We start from the raw sequence: 24073 nt of genomic DNA on the forward strand, positions 1-24073 counted from the left end.
AAAATATAAATTTGAGAAGTGCATTATAAAAGCACGTGATGTAACGTGTTATGATCCTAGGGTTATGACAAGAACATTGTACATATATAGTGTTTTGAAGAAGTGTGGGTGAGTAAAAAAAAAAGTTTCGCGTCGGATGAGGGATGCTGAAACGTGATTGGACAATATATGCGTAATTTCAAGCGTGTGTTGGTAAAGATCGACACAGGTCAGAAGCACGAACTCGCCCCTCTAATGGATTTCACTCATTTTTCTCCCCTGACGTCCTAACACCCAAAACCATCGTCACTTCTCGACGCGATATAATCCCTCGAGGTATATTAGTCAAGATATCAAAGAATCATTTCTGTTTATCATTTCACAACTAAAATCACATCAAATACAATTGCTTTCTGTTTATAAATATTATAAAACAATTTTTTAAAAATATTTCAAAATATAATTTTTCTTATTTTCCCAAATTTTTTTGCTTTCTTATTAAGAATTAAAAAAAAATTTGATTTTTTTACTTTCAATAAATAAAAAAAAGCTATTTAATTTCCAAAAAATTTGAACATCTTCCATTTATTTATAAGGAAATTCCAACAATTATGTACTACTTTTATTTGTTTTATTATAAAACAAATGATTATTGTTATCTTTCGTTTTGCGTGCAGGAAAAGATGCAACGCAAAAGAGTACTAAATCAGCTACTCCTTTTATTTTTTTATCAGTGTTTGATTCAAGAAACAAGTTTCAAATGACTAATAAGATTGTTTTAAACCTTGTATATCTCTTATCACAGACTTGCGTGTTATCTTGCATAAATTATAAAGTTACAATTTATAACTTATTTTTTCCTGCGACAATACATTGTAACAAGTTCATTTCATACATTTATTCACTGTAGAGTAAATTAATATATAGATTAGATTTCTTCAATGTTTTAGAAGCCCCATTCATTCGGTTCCGATAATAGTAAATTAATATTTTTATCGACTTTTGAAATATGTCAAATCGATGATAATTCTTAGTCAAAACTATTTTATTGACTGCTGATAAAACAGATTAGACCAATTAAATCGATAATAATGCTTGATTCAAAAAACTGTTTTACCTACTGCTGATAAAACAGATTAGACCAATTAAATCGATAATAATGCTTGATTCAAGAAACTGTTATACCTACTGCTGATTAAACTGTTTTGATTGTTTAAAACTGTTTTACCGAGTTGACTGATTATTTAATACGCAATAATTCTATCGATAAAACTATTATTACCGGGTGATAAAACTTAATTGACGGTTTACATAAATTTAAAACTATTTTATTGACTGCTGATGAAACAGATTTAAAAATTAATTAATAATTGAATTTATTTTTTGTTTCAGGTATACAGTGCGGTTTTTTTTAAATTCATTAAATTTTTTCAAGTTTTACATTATACGGGAGTGTTTGAAGTTTAGTGTAAGTGACGGTCGTTTAATATATATAATTAATGTAAAATATTTTTTTTTCTTATAAATAATTTTTACAGCGTATACGGATACCGCTGTACGTGTCGTGTCGGATTTAAAAATTATTAGCTTCGGGAGTGTTCGACATTTTTATAATCGCGAACGAAATCTTAGGGTGTTTAAAACTTGTTTTCATTGTTTGTCTTTTGCTTTATAAGACAACTCGTTTCGCGTGCGTCCGAATTATGATTTAAATCGCGATCGTCTTTTTTCGCGAATATTAAAAGTTTATTTTAATGTGGGTCTCATTAATCAGTAAGTTCTTCTTTTTTATAATAATGCATATGATATAATTTATGTATATATTAATTTCTATATCAGTGAATTTTCACCGACAATTATTGTTAGTATGAATTTTGTTTGTAACAATTGTTTAAGACTTTATTCACCTATAAGTATTGAATATTATATAATTATTAATAGAAACTGTTTAATTAATTTAATGAAAAATTTTATTATCAATATTGAAAAGTTGTAGAAAAATTCTAAAACTTTTGTACAAACAAAATATCTTTCAGATCTAAGCTGCGGTAACCCTATTATCATATTATGTAAGACCGATTTTATCGAACTTTTATTTCATCTTTTGACTAATCATTTTTTTTCAACATCGAATGCATCAATTTTGATCCATCAAAAAAGACACTTTCAAGTGTTATAGAGAAATTGTGTCCTTGAATTTACTTAACAGATGGATGTTATCTTAATATTTTATCGGAGAAATAATAATTTAAATAACATTTTTTTACATAATATTTTTTTATAGATTTTTTCCAAATTTTTGTCTAAATTTTTGTCCAATTCAGTGATAGTATATTTAGATGAAAAAATAAAGACATGAAAATTCTCCCTTTTTTGGGGAATCGCTCATGATTCAAACTTTCTTTAGATATAATGAAAACAATAACTATATATATATATATATAAACCAAAGTTGAGTAGATTTTAAGTTTGCGTGTCAAGATTATTCTTGAGAAAGGTCGCGAGAAAAAGAAACCAAGTCGATAAGCTAAATTGGCAGTTTGTGCAAAATTCGTCGAACCATCAACGACACGAATTGCCATGGTTTCGAGGTTTAAAAAAAACCAATGCAAATCATAATACTCGTGTATTACTCACGATTAACATTGAAAATCATCTCCTTCAGATGGACTGTTGCTTTTGAAATATATCACAAAATCAAAAAAATAAATTAAAATAATGAAACTATAAAACAAAACACAGTAATGAAAAGAAAATAAGGACCGTCATCAGAAAAGTTGTTTCGCGAAAAACTTTTAATATTTTATTTATTTGAACTCAAGGCAAGATCAGTCGCCATCAAACTGGGTTCCCTCTCGTAATCGGATGTCATTATCATTAAGGATGATATTGTCATTGTGAAAATTGAAACGCTTATCTAGAATTCATCTGAAATGCGCCAATTATAGCCAATCGTGACGAGGGTAGTGGGGCGTATAACGCAGGTAATATCTGCAATGACAGTGACACTGACAAACCAAGATTAATAATTATTATATCGCCAACAGCAAAATATAAACGAAAGATAATATTTAACCCGATTTCAGGGTAATAATTAGCTTCAATAACAATTTGCGTAAGAGGAATAAATTTTATCTTTAAATTTTGTCATTTTTGTTCGATTTTGAAAAAATTTTAAGTTTATTTGAAAATATTTTTAACTTTTTAACATTAAAAAAAATTATTTCATTATTTAAAATTTATCTTTCGACTATTCTTGTGAAATCTTTCACTATTCCAAATGATGTTTTTTTCCCTGTAAAAAGAAAATTTGTCTTCCCAATTCAATTTGAAATACGGAAATTTTTATGTATATTAAATACAATATGTACGAAAGCATTAATTTTAATTTTGGAAAAATTAGTGAACAGCACAAATTCTTTGTTGCTGTCAAAATAATCGAAAAGTAGTACGTGCAAATTGACAAGTCTGCAGAAAAAATTTATCAAATATTAATTACTTTATCTTTGACATCTTATCAAATTATTCTTATCATATTTCTTATCCCACTAAATTTTTTTAGTTTGAAAAACTTTCTTTTAGTAATTCAAAGTTTATTTAATTTTCTTCCATCTTGACAATAATTAATATAAAATTATTATTCATTAAATTTTTATTGGTAATTTGTATTTGTTCTAATTATTTTTTCACAGAATTTCCATGAAATTGATTTTCAATTTTTTTTTTGTTTTCTACATTAGAATTTTTTTATCAACCAATTGTTTTGTTGGCAAAGTTAAATACTTTTCTCATTGTCAGTGAAAAAAAATAACTACTGTGACACTAAAGATAACAATATAAAGTCTGTGGACTGTCTAGACATAATTATTCTACTCAAAACTGAACGCAAATATAATACGAAGAATCGAAGATATAATGTCTCCACAAATGAATTCAGATATAACAATGAATGAGATAAGAGTCATAACATTTTTTCCCACACAAAGTCTCAGAAAGTTAATCACTATTGAGGAGTTAATATTCACCCTAAACAAAACAAAAATCGAGTTATCGAATTAGGAGGTTCAATTGATATATATTTATATTTACAAAGAAAAAAAAAAAAGATTTTGGTCAAAAGTAAAAAAAAAATGTTGATATGGAAAATACATAGAAAACGCTGAGAAAGTGTTTTGTTTTTTCCTTCTTTTGACATCGTTCAATGAGTGGTATTTAAAACATAAAAAAAGACGAGTCATGGGTTCACTGAAATCGGAGCGACCACCATGAGGAGTGAATGATTTATAGGAATTGGAGTTCGTTCTAGTGCCGAATGTCTTTGGCAGGCAGGCGTGAAATGAAGCCTCGAGTTTTAAAGGCAAAAAGGAGCGATGCATACTAATAGGGGTTTTTTCATTTTTCATGACACAGTAGCTTGACCGAGAATTTTATGAAGCAACCTGAGACCACGAGATGAACGAGAGAACCAAAAAGAAGAACAAAGATCAAAGAGAGTCCCTCTATATATATTTCGAGACTCAAGTGGAAATTTTATATATATGAAAGTATATAGATTGATCTACGAGACATTTTAATTACTTTCTCCAAAAAAAGGAATGAAAATTTCTCACCAAACATTGCAGTCACTTTTATTACTTTTCAAAGAATCATTTCAAATTTCCTTTTCTTTCATCGAATTTCTCCCTCTCTTTTCTTCTCAAAGAAAAAAAAACTATAAGTTATTTCCAAACGCATATAGGTTTATAAAAAATTTCTAATTATTTTATTTTATAAATTAAAATGCAACTCTTTAATCCGTCCAAAGATTAAAATCGTATTCAAAATAATAATCTACAATTTACAGTGATATCATTATTTTTGGAACGAAATAAATTGTCACAATCATAGAAAAATATAATTTCATTAAGACTTGTTTGATCCCGTAAAGAAGGCAATTAGCCGCACGACTTCTATCTCCTGAAGGAACCTCTTGTTTGATCGATGGATCCTCCACTTTGGACCGGAAATTATGCGTCAGCCTATCACCCTGTAAAGGAAGTGACGTTACCGCCGTCTGATCACGCCACTATCTAACATTTGCCGATTGTATTTCCCTTGCGCTCCTCAAAAAAAATTTAATAAATCGAATCTTTTCTCTTATCCCTTGTCTATACTCTCAATCATGACGACTATTCTTCATTTTGATTAAAAATAAAAAAATAAATAAATAAATGTTGTGATAAACACTGATAGAGGATATCATCTTTACATACAGGATTTGACTGATTAAATTTTGCAATTGCAAAAAGCCACTGTCAACAGTTCTCATTGTGATAAATCGAGATAAGAGGAGGAAACTTTTCAGAAAATATAGGTCAACCAATTTTAAGTGTCCCATTTCTTCTTTTCGGCGCACAGTTAATTTTAGATTTTTGTACTAAAATTTATTTTTAGATTTCTATTAATTATGGTATGTTTTTTGAGTAATAGCGTAGTATAATAGGTCCAAAGTAGGTTCTATTTAGGTTTAATTTAATTCCGAAGTGGGTCCAGTGTAGGTTTTGATTGCGAAACCTAGCCTAACGTAACCTATCCAACAAGGTCCAGAAACCTAAACATGATTCATTCTCGTGATATTTTGTAAAAATTCTACGAGAACATATGTTACAGGGTTTTTCGGCTATAAAAGGGTGATGAAGATATTAATGGTGCGAATATATGAAAAACGGATAGAAAACTAAGACATAATCGTGTTGCCAATGACTCGAGAGTATACCTATATATGTAAGTCGCGTGCCATTGGCAACACGTGCTTATACGTATATATATATATATATATATATATATTCATATTATAATGTGACATTCTACACGAGGTCAGATGTTGGTAACCATATGCCATTGTATACCATCCTCAAGCGAACGTGAAATATTAGAAGTAAGGATCCGCCCACGAAAGATCATCTCAACTCGCATCAAGACATGGGCTTGCATTCAAAAAGCAGACGAGTGTTTCACTTTTCCATTGTGCCACTCTTGTATACAACTCAAGCAAAATTCTTGAATTGACTGTGCCAAAACATTGTTCAATTGACAGATAAATGACTCCATTCAACGAATAGTCTAACGGACAATTTATCACATTTTCTTTTAAGTTGCCCAAACGGTGGTAATTACATATAAACACTGTTCTATAAGGCTTCTTTAGAAAGGATTAAAGTCTCAAGAAAAAAATACAAAAAATGAATAAAAAATTTGTTATCATAAAAAAAATATGGGTACAAAAGTTAATGAAATTGAATTTTTAATTTTCTTAGTGACTTGTAGTATTAGCTCAGTAAAAATATTTCAGTAGTTCAGGGACGCGAGCGACAAAATTCTATACTTTTCTTCACTTTTTCCTTGACTCTTTTTTTACATGTTAAGATATGTATCAGATTGAAAGAAAATGTTGCGAGTTACTCGAGTGCATAAGCATCACAGCAAATTAGCATTCTTTAAAATCGTAGTTTCGAGTCTTCGATCACTATCAAAATGACTGTGCTCGCATGTAATAAATAGTGTGAAAATAAACACTTTTACGATCCCCCTATATATATATATATATATATATTCGAATGGAAAACTAAGTTGAGGCTTTCCCAAGAGGGTCACCTTAGACACGTGTCATTTCACTTACATCGAATGAACTATAATCACACTCTGGACATTAAGATATTGACGTACGTTCCAAGTCATTATAGAATCCTGTATAATGTTTTTGAATTATACATAATATATCTGATTATTATATATTCGTTTTATTTTTTAGCTTCTGAAACTAGATCCATTGTAGGTTCAATAGGTGGGTCCAAACTTGGTTAAAAGTAGACTGAAAGTAGGTTAAAAATAGGTCGAAATAAAGGTTCAATATAGGTTAGAAGTAGTTTCAAAGTAGGTCCAATTCAGGTTGTAAAATGGTTCAAAATAGATCCAATACAGGTTAAAAGTAGGTTTATTATATGTTTATGTGATTAAGAAATTCTGATCTGCCAAAATAAATGAAAGTTTTGCAACCTTGAACTATTTGAAGTACAGAAACTTATTTGCAGAATCCTTTTTCAGCGCTAAGAGTTTGACTTGACCTGCTAATTATACTATGCGAGGGAAATTAGCATAAATGATCGATATTTCGACGCGACTCAAAACGCGATATTTCGCATGTACTTAAGACATTTTCATACATAATGCGTTTTCTGATTTGTAAGCTAGGAAACTTGTAAACATGACAGACTTATATAAATGAGTTAAAGTCTTCAACACATATACGTTTAACGCATATTGAAAAAAATTGTTGAAAAAATCTTGGTTTTATTTGAAACAGAAAAATTAGTAAAAATTATATATATATATACATTGAAAAAATTTTAAGATTAATTATTAAACTCAATTATATGTCTGCTTTAGTTATTTAACACAAAGTTAGAAAAACTATTTTTTATTTTCTTCTATATACTTTCTGAGGGATAATACAATAATAATACAAAATCTTTTCATAACATTAGAAAATCATTTTTTTCAATCTGAATTGTTGACGTTGTTTATGGAGAAGTAACAAATTTTCAATTTGAAACTAAATGACAAGAAACAGTTTGAATCCGCAAGCTTAAAAACTCGATAAATCAGACTTGAAAGCACGAATTTCCGGTTGCCCTTTGGCATTGTCTCAACACACGCGAGAAGCTTATATCCATATACAAATTTAGAATCCCAAAACAAACTTTTGCACGGAGTATATTTTCAGAAATAAGAATAATAAACCATATACAAACAACAACCAAAATAGTTCTTGAAACAAAAACTGTTTTTTTTTTAAAACAATTAATTGAAAAAGATTTAAGTTTTAGTAAAAACTTTATTGATTCCTAAGAAAACGGAGAAAAATAACAGAGATTGCATTGATAACCACAAATTGGGGTTTTCCATATATACGCCACAAATTTCGATTGAGAGTCAACATTAATAGAGAACCTTCTTATCTGGAGAACAAAAATGCAAAAATCAAAAAACGAAAAAATCTACACCGCCCTTTACGTACATTGAGGGTTAGATATATATGTATTTCAATGCATCTGTCGTCACGCCCTTATAAGCGAGTTTTTAGCTCTATATATGTGTACAACAATAACTAAGTAGTGTGTGTCAATAACTTATATATACAAAAGTTTTGGCTGATGCACGTGTACAAAAGTCACATATGAAAAGTTTTCGACGAGAGACAGACGAGAGAGAGGGATGTCTCATTTGTAGTTATATACAAGGGTGGGCTAAATGTTTTATTACTTAATCATAACGTTGTAGATTATTAGAGGGACCATTACAATCATTCAGTGTCTAAAAACGGCCACTATTATTGCCTCGTCTGAAAATTTATTTATTTTTAAAAATCATTTTAACACCTGTTGACATCTGTCATTTTTCTTCTTTTACAATTTCCATAACTTTATAAATACATTGAAAACAATTGAATGTAGAGTTAATGTCTTTCATAAGACATTTTTTGTCTTTTTAAAACATATAAAACATACTTTGCATTGCAATGTACATTTTATGTTTTTTTCGTACCTGGATAGATGGGGGTAAAAGAGATGAAGGCGGGGGGAGAATGACTCAATTAGCCGCTGGACACGTTTTACACGGGACGCAAATAAATAGGCGAGATGAAAGAGAGAGAAAGAGAGAGAGAGATGGGAAAATATATAGGCGAGAGATTCTGGGTGCATTGACGCGAGAACCACCGTGACAAAAGGGATGAGGCATCCCCGTTCATTGTTGTTTAGAATACTACACGATTGCAAGTGTATGTGCATGCATTCATGTGTGAGTAAACAGTAGAATCTCTATACAGTGTTCGTGTAGGGGTAAAGTAGACTATACATATATACACGTATAAGTACATTAGGGGTCGCAACCTTTTCCCGTAACACGCGCCAGCTGGCTCATTGTTAAATTACTGCCTCACCGATATCTACCCAACCACCGACGTAGGACTCCGTTTCCGGTTCAAATGATCCACATTCTCAATATTCCGGTCCAGCTTCTTTTCTTACATTAAAAGCAGAAATTATAATTCCATTCATCCTATCATTTCACGATTCAATTTTTCATTAATTTGTAAAATACTATAAAAATCTTCGAGATACCACTAACAGTTTACGAGAAAGAAGTGCGATAAAACTATACTTCTGTTGGTAATACAGAAATCTAACTAAAAATTTCACAGTCAAATTTTGAAAAAAATAGTTGTGCCATTCAGCCTAGACATTAACTAAAGGAATGCTACAAAAAATCTTCAGAATACCACTTTTAGTTTGCGAGAAACCAGGAGGAGAAAACTGTACCTCTGTCGGTAATTCAGAGACCTAACTAAAAATTATAATCAAAGTCGGAAAAAAATAATTGTGGCTTTTTACCTTGGACCTCAAATAACCCAATGATGCAAGAATCTCAATAATGCAACTTGTAGTTTTTGAGTATGGATTTTCCAAACAATTTTCCAAACATGACTCCCTCTTCTACGAAATAAGATGTATGATTTTAATTCGACTATTACTTGTCAGAGAAGAAAGATGAATATTTATTATTGTAATAGTGAAGGGAAAAAGTGACAAAAAAAGGTCGTCGAGACTACGCCAATGGGGGATCATCCTCTAATGTATTTACACGTTGGAAGACAGCAGAGGGACACAGGGTTTGTCATTGGGGTGAGATTTGTCACCCGAACGTTGGCAATGCGTGTCGTACACGAATCAGTTTGTATCTCTATTGTCATCCGAGCCAAGAGATTAAGCTAATTTCACACATGTCCGCCTGCTTTAGCCCCATTCATATTTGCCCATTTCGTACAGATATAAAATTCGAGAGAGACATACGAAACTATACAGGCCATTTATAATAATGCTGACTCAAATCAAAAGGTGGAATGCTACTGATTATTATTAAGGACATCTGCAACAGCCTTAACTTCATCATATGCTCATAACGACATATTAGAGAATAATATTATTATCGAATGTTTCGATTAAATTTAAGTATACTTGCGGAGACAATTTTTCTTTCAATTTAAAGGAAAATTCTTCTTCATGATTTGGTAATCTTTATGTAGAAATAAAAATTCTTTTAAATTAAATCAAATTTTGTCTCCTAAAGTCCTCAATTTCCCCGTAATAATTTTCTAAAATTAGATAACTCTAGAACCAACTGAAATTTTACGGCAAGCTGACAAATTTAGATAAAAATGACTACTCTATACTAGACAGACTGTCCATGAAAATGTAAACAGCTGCGGTTAATGAGAATCGACTTTCTCGGATCATCATTGAAAATGCGAAACGAAAAGGTGTTTCTTCCTCAAAATTTATACTCGCCTAAATTCTAAGAATCTGAAAATTACCAATTAAAAAAAAGAAATAGAGATTATGTAAAATTAAAATATTATCTAATTAAAATTAATTTTAACCAGCTTTTAAAAATGATAAAATTCACGTAAACATATTTTTTTTCAAAATGGTAAAGAATTCGATGCATCAGAAATTTTACTTTATATGCGCCTTCGAGGCAAGCACGTGTCCCACAGTCTTTGTTCCGCTCTTGAGACACCCAGCAAGATGTATACATTAAAAGCAAAAAAAAGAAAATATATATATATATGAAATTGTCAAAATTTGACGTTGGAGAAAAATTATTGTATACCGTACTTTTTTCGAGAGGGTCATATTTTCTTCACGGATATTCCTGGCGATATTCATTCTCGTCGTTTGTGAGAATGCGACACGCTTCAACAGGGGGAAAAAAGAATTTCGCGAGAAGAGTATCGCGCGAAGAAAATCGCAGGAATCATTTCTCCGAAAACAGACCCGGCAAAGAGACAGAGAAGAGACAGACCCATGTAATTCGGTCTTACGGCTCCTCCGCACGGGCCCCTTTCATTCCCACGCGACCTGCGACCCGTAAAAGAAAAAAACCACTGCCCTGGACCTCACCTTTCAATGATTCTCAACCTTTCTCAAAGCAATTACAAATTTACAATACAAGATATTATTGAAAAAAATATATAATTGAATTCATAAATAAATAAGATCAAATAAATTTAAAATCGTAACTAAAATTAGCTCTAAAAATTGATAGCTCTAAAATTAATTTGTTAGTATTTCCACTTGACAGAATTTCAGAATTTATTGTTAGTCACATTTTTATTTAACAGAATTTCTAAATTACAAAATTGTTACTAAAATAAATTTTCATTTTTCAGAAAGAATTTGGAAAGAATTCTTTACCATGTGTAAAATATAAATTCATTTATTTAAACTATGCCAAAATTTCTTTGAAACATTTAATAAATTCTTAAAAATCCGCAAATGAAGTTTTGCATCCTCATGAAATAATGTGTGAATTATTTTACGATTTTGAAATGGAAGATCGTCAAGTGTCATTTGACACAGTCCTAAACCCGATTCGCGCCACACGTCGCTTCACGTAGAAAGGTTTTTGTCTCGCGTGAAACGTTCCCATAAGCAAAAGAACAAACGTGAATCTCATATCTCTCTCTCGATGTCTTTTGCCTTGGCTTGCTTTAGGAATTGGTCTCTATTCCTTTTCCTCAGACAAGTTCCCACACAGAGATACCAGGGCCCATATCCATCCACCCCCTACACCCCCCCTTTTTTTTGGCCAAGAGAGAACTGAATGTTCGCTGACGAAACAAACGATTCCCATAAGGGATTGAATGAACATATATATACCCGCAAATCTTTCCAGAAGATAAGCCGCCATTGTGCGATGCTTTCGTTTAAAAAAAACTTGCAAAAATTCCTAACCAGTGCATTGTCTGCTGAACACGATCCCGGATCCCAAAATTATCTAGCACGTCAGGATTTTGAAAAAAGTGGGGATAAAACCCCCAAAAAACGCGATTTTGGGTCTTTACCTCCACTTTTCTCAAAATAATAAAATTATCTTTAAAATTAATTTTTGCACATTCTAAATAAGAAAAAAATTAAGTTTCTAAATATTTCAATAACCTATCTTTAAATATGATTTCAATTATTTATAATTCACACTTTACGTGAAATCTAAAATCAAACGATTCTGACAATATATAATTTTAGCACTTTATTATCTATAAATTTCTGGGATTTTGATGCACGTTTTGAATTTCAAGACTAAAGTAGTCATAATATTTTATAATTCCATGTTCCAATGTTTTCAAATTCCAGAATTGTGTCATTTCAAAATACTTGTACAATTTTAAAAATTTAGAGAATTATTTCACTATAGCTTTATAATATCACTTTCACAATGTCTTTATTAATAATTCTAATTTTTTATAATTATAATTCTTTTAATAATTATAATTATTTAATTCTGTTATCTATATGAAAATATCGAAATAAAAATGCAAAATAGTATTTCGATTAAAAGTAAGAATGACTCTCAAGTAATAAAAGCATAAACTTCGAATCGAGATTGATTTTAATGTGCTTCAATTTGAAATTGATTGATATTCCATTCAGGTATATGTTTGTCAGTTAATCGAAAAGAGCGAACCGTATAAAATCGATATAATCGTTTTGCCTCCTCAATCAGTCTTAGAAAAGTAATTGAATTTATCAATCAAGACAACTGAATGGCGTTTAGTGCTTGTCCAAGCAATAACTGGTTATCTTTATGGTTGTTGTCCGCGGATTACATTTATAATTTCCTGATACCTATATAAATTTTATTTTTTAAATATCGAATTTTAATTTAATTATTATTTATTTAAGATTACCATATATAATACAAGAATAATTTTAAGAAAACCCTTGTGACACGAGCCAGGTACCTAACTCTAAGCACACAGCTACGTTAAATTACAGATCTATCTATCACATCTTTTTTTTACTAAAGTTTTAGTGAAGAATGACTAAAATTTAGTAATTTTCAGTAATTTAAATTAGTGAATTCTTTTACATTATTTTCTACACTTATTCTAAAAATTGATTTTTTTCAATAACGCAATTTTTCTATTACTTTTCTTAAAAACTAAATATACTTATAAATCACAATACCGGATGTTTAAATATCTCTTCGTTAATAATTACGTGCTTCTCGTTGTAAATACAAATTACAGTGTATTGTGCTTTTACCATTTTTTTATGGGTGAAAATATTTCAATACTTTTATAACGCACTTGCGTGTCAGAAAGATCATTACCCTTACGTCGCTGGTCAGAGAACGACCCTGTGAACATAAAATAGACGCAACAGGACTACGTGCCTCAAGATAACAACACGCTCAGCTTCTAACCAGTTTGCTTCTCTAAACAAGATACACATCCGAGTCTTAATAATAAATTCATTGTGATAAAATAACTGCATGCAAATAAGACAAATTTGTAAGTTACAAAAAAAATGGTAAATGGAAATTGAAAAAAATTTTAATTGAAAGAACGAAATTTTTCCACCACTTTTATAAAAATTTAATTCCAAGTAATTTTAAAAATTAAAAAAATTTAATTAGTTTTTAATATCAATAAATATGCCTGAAAATTAACTGCACGTAAGGAAAATAAAATTTTCTCCAAATAATAAAATTGGTTTAATGTTTTAATGGTTATTCTTGGAAACTCAAAATTGACAGAGTAAGAAAATATATGTAATACTGAGAAAAAAATATAAACCATAAAATAATATGTAGTCTTGAAAATATCAGGATTCTTCTTTAACGCCTTTAGTGTCTTCTGATATATATATATATATATATATACTATTCTAGGGACTAGGCAATAAAATAGGCACTCGAACTCATCTCGAGAGCTTATGTGACAATCTGGCATATACATTTTTCTCACGAACAACACGTGTTTTGATGCTCATTATACTAAACAAATATTTCTTCTCTTAAGTGCCTTTATCTAATTCTCTTTGCAAATTACGTTTTAAGCATCATATTTCAAAATATACATTAAAAAAAAATATTTGTAATAATAGAGTCACATGAATAATGCCAAAAAAAATATTTCACACAAATTGGAAAAATTCCTCTATATTTAAAATTTTAGAATGTATGTATTTTTGTAAAAACAAAAATGAAAATATAGAATGAAGAATAACATCTAAAAGTGCGTTTCTTGAACTGAGCAAACATAGATTACGAAGAGAAAAGTGGGTTAAAGAGTTAGTTCATGCTTATCAGTAAATTATACGCATGTAGTTTAACAAATTAGGAATAAAACGTCTTGACAAATTCTTTAATCTTTCAATTAGGTTAAAGTTATTGTTTTTCAATTATACACCAATAGGTGTATAGTAAGTTACAGAAGAGCACTCTATAGAGTGCTCTTCTGTAACTTGACTTCAATTTCACTATAATTTCACTTCATTTTCACTTTCACTTTCACTTTCGAAGTGAAAGTGAAATCAAGTTACAGAATAGCACTCCTGATTTGTTTGTTGCCCATTTTAATTATACATATAAATAATTATAAATTAATATTTTTTTGGTAACCGATTATTATTAGAGTAAAAATAAATTTTTTTTCACTTGAAAAATTTTGCCCCACATAAAATATTTAGATATAAAACTTGGTACAAATAGCTTTATAAAACTGTAAACTGTTTTATTATTGTATACATAAAAATGTAGAGTTTCATAAAAATTTTTAAATTGTAGTTTTAGGTGTATATATATAAAAGTGCAAAATTGTTTGTAAACATGCAAGAAAGGAAAAAAGAAGTTTATAGGTTGATATATAGAATATTGCAAACAGAGCATCTCAGTGGGATCTAGAAAATGCAAATATAGCAGAAATGGAAATGGAAATTCAAGGACTACTTTTCACGTTAGACACATTATACTTATAAGAAAAAGTTATTTATAAATATGAATGTTAATATTAATTTCACAAGAGACAGGAAAAACGAGAAATTATGCACAGTAGCCTAGAATGTATCATTATTTTAGAAATTCCTGTTCCCTTTGTAAAAACTATTAATATTGTATATGAGAATGTGGAAATTTACAATGCGGAATAGAAATTGCACCGGTCACGATAAGATATATCCCTTACAATGCAAAATAGCAATCTCCAACTATTACTTGTATCTGTGACAAATTGTGAATTACACAATCTCAAATTGAACATCATGTAGCGATATTTTATGAGTCACCTACAATTAATCGGAATAACTAATGCGTGTCCAGGTGTTAAAAGTCAATATATTAAAAAATTGGAATTATTTTGGTAGAAGAATAAATATTTAATAAAATATTTAATTCTTTAAATGTGGGGGGCCAATTTCATGTGAATATATTATTTTTCTCTATTTTATGGAAAATAAATATAGTATGTCCAGAGTGACATTTGAGGCAGGAAATTTGATTGTAATCACGTGACGATAACGTCTAATTTTAATCCTATATCATTTTGGAGTTAATATCAGAGCTTTCGCGTCACGTGCGCCAACGATTTTAATTTTTGAAAATCATACAATTTTATCATGATTTTCCACGAGAAGCATTTCTTTCTTTTTTCTCTCCTTTTTCCTGAAGTGAAAATCAATGTTATGTGATGTAGAAAAACCATTAGCATTGATCGCGGAAGTAAGAAATCACTTAATGCGATGGGTCGCGAGTTTAAAGAACAGAGGTTGAACGAGAATGAGCGTGGGTTGTATAGGTTTGGTCGCAGGAGGCAACTTGAAGGAGAAGTAGGTATAGTCGATGTTGGAATGACACGAGTGGTTATCTCAGTGGCCACGCGATATTGTCATCAAGGTAGGAAGGGTAAAGTAGTTACCGCGGGGAGGAAAGCATTTTGATAAGATCTCCTTATATAGCAACCACCCCTAGGCATAAGTCGACAGTGGCCTTTCTCTGCCCTGGCAGCTTCGTCGTCGTGACTCGACGTAGACCGCTTCACCGATAGGACACACAGCACTACCCTATGTCGCGTTATCTCGCACGCGAATTAGCTCTACAGATTTTCCTTTTTTTCCTTTCGTTCTTGACTACCTGCCTGTTTACTTCAAACCCCCTTCCCTGCCCCCCTCGACTCCTTCCGCGACGTCACTGCGACATAACCGCACTTCTGTCGCATTTCATTCTCGAGGTCCCTTTTAATTGACTTTTTTTCGATTTGCAAAATTATGTGCAAAAACTATTTCCAAACAACATCTAAAGCAGAAATTTTTACTAATTCAGATTTAGATTATTTATTTATTATATTCTTCAATAAAGTCATAAAACATTGTTATAAAAAAATTAGTGTAGGTGTAGGTACTCATTTTAGGTTTTAAAAAAATATTTTGTCGTCTCACCCCACTTCGGCTTTTATATTTTATACTTGACTTCAGAATTAATTAAAAAGCCTCAAGTCTTCCATGTCGTTTCGCTTCCTAAATATCCTGGAGTTTATTTCAATTATTTCGCAGCCACGTTTTTCTTTCAGAAACGGGCTTTTAACCTATTCGCATATATATATAGCGAGTCTCCGCGACTTTTTCAAAGAAAAAACCCTCGGTGGAAGACTCCACAAGCATCTTGACGTTTCCCTTTGCTGAATTTCATTCTTCCTGTTCGGATTGTGCATTGCCAGAAATATGGGCTTGGAATTCAGGAGAATGGAACTTATATATGAAACCCAAAACTATACATAAAAACTTGAGAACTATTAATTTAAATTCAAATTTTTATAAAACTAATTAACATTTGCAATTATTACAAGAGAGGAGATTTATATTTCATTAGCGTGACAAATTTTTTATCTTCTTTTTTTTTTGTTTTGAAAATGTAAATGCAAAAAAGTTTGATTAAATCAAATAAACTAACAATAAATGGTAGTCGAGTAAAATTTTGTTGTCATTATAGGTTGATAAGACTACAGTCCATTGTTATTAGCAGCTCGCAATTGCACTAGTAATCATCTAATTGAGATTTCGATTCTCCTTTTTGCATTATCGGTATGTAATTGTTTAGAAAATATTCGTGGCTAATTCCCGAGAATAGCAATCTCAATTGTTAATTTTGCATTTTATTGATGTTTATCGTGTTATAATCGAGATTCATGAATAATGGACTAAAAAATAATTTGTTAGAATTTTTATTTCATATATAGAATTTCATTAGATAGAATTTTGTACAATTTCTTTCTTTTATCTCATACGTGCGTTATATTTCCATTTAATTCTATCACTTCCAACAATTATACTCCTCCAACAGTTTTTGCAACTGGAGATGTTAATATTTTAGCTATACATTTTAGCAGCATGATAATGACATATCAGCTTTTGGCTCCAAACGCCTTACGGTTGGCTACACTTTACACTCAAATTATAATCCAAAGCTACCTAATCATTGAACTATCTGTAGACTGTAACTTAATAGTTTTGACTTCTGATTTTAATGCTTTATGAACATGAAACCTTTTAATTTTGGTAATAAAACTGTTAATGTAAGGATATTAAAGTCTCGTATAATTTCAACTTCACTCTAATTTCTACATTTATTTTTGGGGACTATTTTTTTATTTTACATAGATTACGCAGGAAACATTTATTATTGTCGAGAGTTAAATATTAAATACCGGAATTGTTCTTTATTTCAGTATAATTCCTGGAAAATACTGAATCCAAGTGTTGGATGGAAAAGGAGAACATTGACGAATCCGTGACGGATAAGTATACACGTGTTCTCACAATCACCTACTATGCTCTCGGTTTTCTACCTTTTGTTTTTTCTCCACCTACTATTCTTTATATTTGTTATATACATTTTTTGTTTCTCCAGTGTAAGTGCAAATGTAAGTGTAAAATTTTTTTAGTGAAAGTGTGAGTGAATTGAATGTCTTAAACTTATTTGAATTATAACAGCAAACAATTTTCGGAAATAAATCAAACATTTAAGATCAGGTCTCTTACATACGAATTTTCAAATACAAAAAAATGTTGCAAAACTTAAAAAAGAAAGATCATTAGACCTGAAAGGAGCGGTTTTCCAAGTGTTAAACTTGAAGGAGTAACCGGATCAGGCTCTAATTCAACATGACGGCATAATCGTGAATATTAGATCGAACTTCCCCTCGCGTCTCTCTCCCGCAGTTTGTGATCGATTCAGAACACACTAAATGAACATGGAAATAATATAAGCATCGACGAATAACTGCGGTCGGTTATGTAAATTGGGCAATAAAAAAAGAACAATTGGTATTTATTCGTTATTGCTCCCACCCACTGCCAACGTAGTCAGCTTCCCTTATAGTTTAATAAATTCAATAAAATTCTTGAACAATTCCGTGCAAATCTTCTGAAGCTTCCTTCCCCCGACTGCACACTTTTATATTTACCCGCATATTATGAATACCTCAATTTTGCAATGCGACGAAATGCAATCAGTTTTGTAAACAATAAGGAATAAGCCGCAACGACCAATCATCAGCCACTACGGATAATAATTCAGTGACGAGTTAATTCGCGCGCACATTTGGCCGATTAGGGGCGGACCATTTTACAATTCAAATTGCTTAAAGCGATAAGGGTTTATGTATACCTTTTATAATTCTCACGCTTTATTGCATCAAGCGGGGTAAAATTTTTTTTTAAATCTGTCTTTTATTTTTTAAAATATAAAGTACCCTTTCAATCATCTTGGCAAAAATGTATATATATATTTAAGGTGACAACTATTTAATAGAAAAAAATATAGTGGTAGTGTAAAAAGAAATTCGACAAAAAAAAAAAAATTTTACTGCCTTCTTGTGTAAGAATTTGGTCGACAATTTTTTTAAACGCATATCTTCATTAAATTAATATAATATAATTATTAATTAAATCCCAGTTGCTCAAGTACATTTGCACGATGTAAGTTTATCTGATGATAAAATTGAATAAGAACCACAGAGATGATTTATCACAACCCTTAATAATAATTAATCTCCCTCGTTGCAAACGATCGAGTGTTTAACGGATTTTGTATATAATCTCGAAGAGAAAATCCGTTAAGACTTGACTCGGAAGTCGACAAAACAATAGATCATGGATTTAACAACACTCTCAACGAGAGGAATATAGAATATAAGCCGAGAGAAAAGAGGAGGACAAATTTCATGGGGGAAGACAATTAGGTACTCAAGTTCATAGACTGCACTAAAAAGATTTTTTTATCCCTAACAAATATACGCTCGAGATTTGAAAGTTTGATAGAATTTTATGCAAATTATATTGAATTAAATTAAAAATTCATTAAATTTTGTTAAGTTTCTCATTTAATTAAAAATTTATTAATTTTGCACAAATAAATTTAAAATTAATTTAAAATTGAAATGAATTTATGACTAACTCTTTTTTATTCATTATTCGACACGTTAAAAAACTAATCTCGAGATAAAGACGAAGATTATATCCATCATCACAGGAAGTGAGGATGATATATAAAGAAATCGAAAGAACGAGAGCGTCATCAAAGAAACCATAAAACTTGAAATATAGAAGTGGGGCTTGGTGGATAGTTAAAGTTTGCGTACGCGGAATACGAGAAGCGAAGAAAATAATCAGGAAACCTCGTCATTGAAAGGCGCATCATCCTATTCATGTCGCGTCTGCCAGTGGTACCGGAAGTCGTATATCCGAAAGGGAGACAAAGCCAAAAAAACGTGCATACACATCCAGATATAAGGGTGGAGGGGGGGTTGGAGGTTCTGTTTCATCTCGTCTTTTGTCTCGCATCCTGAGAGAGCCTCAGATGAATATAAGAAGTCTGAATAGATCGGATGATCCTAAGGTAGGTCAGTCCATTCTAGTCTCGATTGTCGAAGGAGAATCCGTCCAACTCTCCCTCTCTTTCATCACCTGTGTTCACCAATTAAGAACTACGCTTCCTTCTTCGTTTTTAATTGTTTTATTCCTTTAAAGATTGAAGAAGCCGATACCCGGGATGAAAAATGTATTAGGCGCATATATACCAATAAACCCCGAAAAGCATTTCGGGTTATACAATTATAGACTAAAGTTACCAGTGTAGAAATTTCCCTACCAGGGTCCTAGTAGTGAATAAAACGCCACGCCCGATCAGGGACACGAAAAAATGTGGATTTCTTAATCAGGGCCACATCAGGCGCGGCGTTTCATTTCGGTTCGATCCGGGCCATGGAAAAATTTCTACACGGGTATTGAATTTAATTGCTACAAAAATATTTGAGTATAATTTTTAAGAATTAATTCTATTTTTATTTATTATATATTAATTATTAATTCTACTTTTTTAAGTGCGCCAATATGGAAAATTATCATGTCGGGAATAAAACATCAACATATATTTGCAATTCATTATAAAACCGGCAATGAAAATTTATTATATGAAAACGCATAATACAACATAATAAAGAGTGGTGAGAGTGATGATGAACGCTCAAATGGATGAAGGTTAATAATATTCACTGTATTTTACTGTTCCGGAAATAGAATATTTAGTCGACTGTTCTTAATTCAGATGAAGATATTATATTTCTAAGGAATTATCGATCCAATACAAGGACCACATTATTTCAAGCAATAATTGTTTAATATTTCTCTTATTATTCTCCCGAGAATTATAATTGTCGATTAAAAATGCTCTAAATATAAACAACCCACAAGATAAGCTAGAAATAAAATTGACAATTGTGATTATATAAATTTAGTGAAATTTTTAATATTTATATTTATTTTATAGTAGAGCATTAATCATCAATTTCTCAGAACTACAAGCAACATCAAACAATTTGCAAAATTCCATACACGTTTAAATTGATGTAAAGTAATTTGTCCCATTTACACAATTAGCAATTTATACATATATTAATGATGATACATTAATTATGCATTTTGATGACAAATTGCACAATTTTGTGTTTGAGGAAACGAACGTTATTGAAAATTTAACTGAAACTTTTTTAATTTATTTCAACAAAAAGTGAAGAATACTGACAATTACAAGTGGGCGGGACTTGGAACATCAAGAAGGGCAGAGTCAAGAAGGACGAGCACAACAGTGACTAGACAATATTGTAAAAAGAGGAATAACGTATGTGATGCGCGGGCGCGTTCCGCCTACGCACATCCCTCCTAATAAATATGATAAAGGTACACTTGATGCAGACAATAATCCCTCCATAGAAACCCAGAAATGTCAAATTTCAACAAATGTCTACAAATTTTTTGACTCAAAATAAGTTGTAGTCAATTTTTGGCCTGAAAATGAAACCATGAAGGTTTCGTCTCAAAGTTGGTTGAAATCAGGATTTAATTTTTTACTCTTTTGATTAACATAAAAACGAATTTTCAAATTGTTTTGGAATATTTGAAAGTTTCAGTTTGAAAATTTAAAAACTTAATTTTTAGTTTCCAAGACCTTAAATAATTGTGGGCTATATACTTATACTATGTTCATTTTTTTCAACAAAGTTTGAAAAAATCAGGGCATACGGATCTACCGCAAACGAGTTTTAATTTCTTTCTGAAAGTGGACAGTTATATGGATATCGATTATCGAGGCGTGGGCTTGAAGTCGTTGCGTCATGATTCTATTCAAAAGGGGAAATCGCAATAAGAAAGGAAGATATACCCTTGCGTTCAATATGCATATACATATAGCTATTTTCAGAATGGACAATTTATCTACTACTACGACGTTCGTTAAATTGAGCTACAGGTGTTTTATACTATATGTGCACTTCATCACGAAATCGCAATCATTAATCAAACAATTAAAACAATATTCGACTGTAATCAATTTGCAAACTTTTTATTTTCTATTTATGATAGATATAAGATTGATTTATTCTCTGAATCAAAAAAGTCAGAAATTCTGAAAATACATCATGGAAAGCAATTTAGATTATTTGGTAATAAGAAGCAAACTTTCAAAATACAAACTTAGAAATTTTTTCACCAAAGTAAAAACTATTGAATCCAAAAAATTTGATTATTTTAAACTTTTATAGTAGAGGCTATGAGAATAAAATACAATTTAATAATAAGGTACATTACTTTAATAAATTAGAAGTTAAAAATATTTATTTTTAACTTGAAATTTAGGTACAATTGCAATAAATTACAATTTTGAGAATTGCATTGAGAATAAAAAAATGTTCCTTGCTTTTTAATAAAACTTAAGATTACTGGATTTTTGTCTCTCTTTGAGAGAATGTTTAGTTCTCGTCTAAACAATGTTATCAGCGAAGACAATTATTCTGTATGTATGCTTTTCAGATTTCAAAATACTGAATAGTTAATTTACATATGCACGAAAGACAAACTTCAAGTATTAAACAAAGAGAGGTTTTTTTAAAAAAAAGAAAAGTATTTCACTTTCTCAAAAATTGTGTAATGAAAAAAGTCTATAAAACATTTTAAAAATTTCCCAAGATAAATAAATGAACAAAAAATAAACAAAGAATAAAAAGAAATCTCTAAAAAGTAGAAAAATTTAACTCACCCTGTGCAAGTCTTCTGGCAACCGGCTTGGATCTCATCGCTGGATGCAAAAAAATAAAGCCCAGATACTGTTGAGAACGTCAGTTCCAGTGCGGTGAGCCATGCGCTCCACAACCGATCGTCCCTTGATCTCGACTCGCGAAATTCTCTCAATTCTCATATAAAATTATAATGATCCAATAATTCAGTTTTCAAAAACATAAAATCCTTTCGATAAACACCACTAAGTCACGAATCACTGTAATCAGGAACCGACTTTCAAAATCGGTTAAAATTCAAAACGAATTAAAAAAAACATTCATGATCCATAGATCCGATCTATGCATATAGATAAAGATTTAGAGGATCGTCACTTCCCTTCGGTCGTGTTCTAGACGCACGATGGATCTGTCCCCCGACAGAGGAGGCTTCTCTGTCCTCTGCAAGTCTCCTCTTTCTCCACCCTCTCTGGTCTCCCTGTTATAACCCCCTTCCTCGTCACAGCACAAGAACCCCTTCCACTGGAACTCTTCCTCCACCTTCTTCTGAAACGACGCTCCTCCGTGTGTGTATATATACAGAGAGAGAGAGAGAGAAAACTATATATTCTCCCTCCCGTTAAACTCGTCGCGTCGACGTCGCGGACTTGCGGCCGTCGACGATAAACCTCACGTCTTCCTCGCACCCTTCCTCACCTGGACTCGCACAACCTGCACTATACTCTCCCCACCACTGAGCTTTCCCGGATCCTGTCCACCAATGATCAACCACTGTCTTTGTCTTCGTCGTCGTCCGATTCTCTTATACTATTCTCTTTGCTACCGTTTGTGTGGAGTTGCTTCGCACTCACCCTATACAGGTTCATTGACTCGATCGTTATCCTCAATCCACCCTCTATTTCCTCCTTTTCTTTTTTTCGTCCAATTTTTTCCTGGACTCAAGAAAACGACAATTATTGACAATTATTTTTTAGGTTATATGTCACTACGTGACCTGTAATATTTATTTTTTATTGTTTTCTAAACATTTTTTATAATAAAACATTTTAAATAAGAGCGCCTTTTTCTACCAATGAGAGTTGCAGTAGCGCAAGCGCAGTTGCGTTTGGTGACCGTTGTTGGCATCTTTGGTCCCTTATACTGTGGAGCGTACGCAGTTGCCTAATACCATTTTTTACAGTTAAATTAATTGCTTTTTTAGGTAATTATAATCTTACTGTGTCTTAAAGAAAAATTGAGGTTATATCTAGGCTAAACGTGAAATCTACTTTACCGACAAACAATAAAATTAACAGATTTTATGTTAAAATTTTGTTTGAGGTTATGTTCTAGTATCGAACCTCCTTAATAAGAGCATGTGACGTCATCAATTCATTTATCAAAAATTCCTACTTTTCTTTTTACAAATGACAGCCATCAAATCCTGATTCTGAGAAATGATTTATAGATATATACACCATCATTTATTTCTTAATTGATTTGTTGGACTTGATCGACGAATAACAAAAAATGGTCTTTTTCCATATTCTTCTTTGTTTCTCCAAATTAATAAACTTTAAATTCTGTAAATCTCATTGTTAAAAGAATTTTTTTAATTTTTAAATCTGAGATAATTAAAGTTAATAGTTCAAAAAAGCAATAAAAGGAATG

At 31.0% G+C, this 24073-nt stretch overlaps 1 protein-coding gene across 1 annotated transcript in view; it reads right to left on the reverse strand.

Moving 5' to 3' along the window:
* LOC127277892 (histone-lysine N-methyltransferase PRDM16-like) overlaps positions 1-23325 on the reverse strand; it is a 64759-nt gene extending 41434 nt beyond the window's left edge. Inside the window, exon 1 of the mRNA XM_051299321.1 lies at positions 22447-23325. Within this exon, the coding sequence (XP_051155278.1) occupies positions 22447-22483 (37 nt within the window). The 5' untranslated portion in view covers positions 22484-23325. The remainder of the gene's footprint in view (positions 1-22446) is intronic.
* Between the last annotated feature and the right edge of the window lie 748 nt (positions 23326-24073).

This window comes from Leptopilina boulardi, unplaced genomic scaffold (assembly GCF_019393585.1).
Source record: "Leptopilina boulardi isolate dan_hultmark-lab unplaced genomic scaffold, ZJU_Lbou_2.1 LbouV2_19, whole genome shotgun sequence".
Classification (NCBI taxonomy): Eukaryota; Metazoa; Arthropoda; class Insecta; order Hymenoptera; family Figitidae; genus Leptopilina; species Leptopilina boulardi.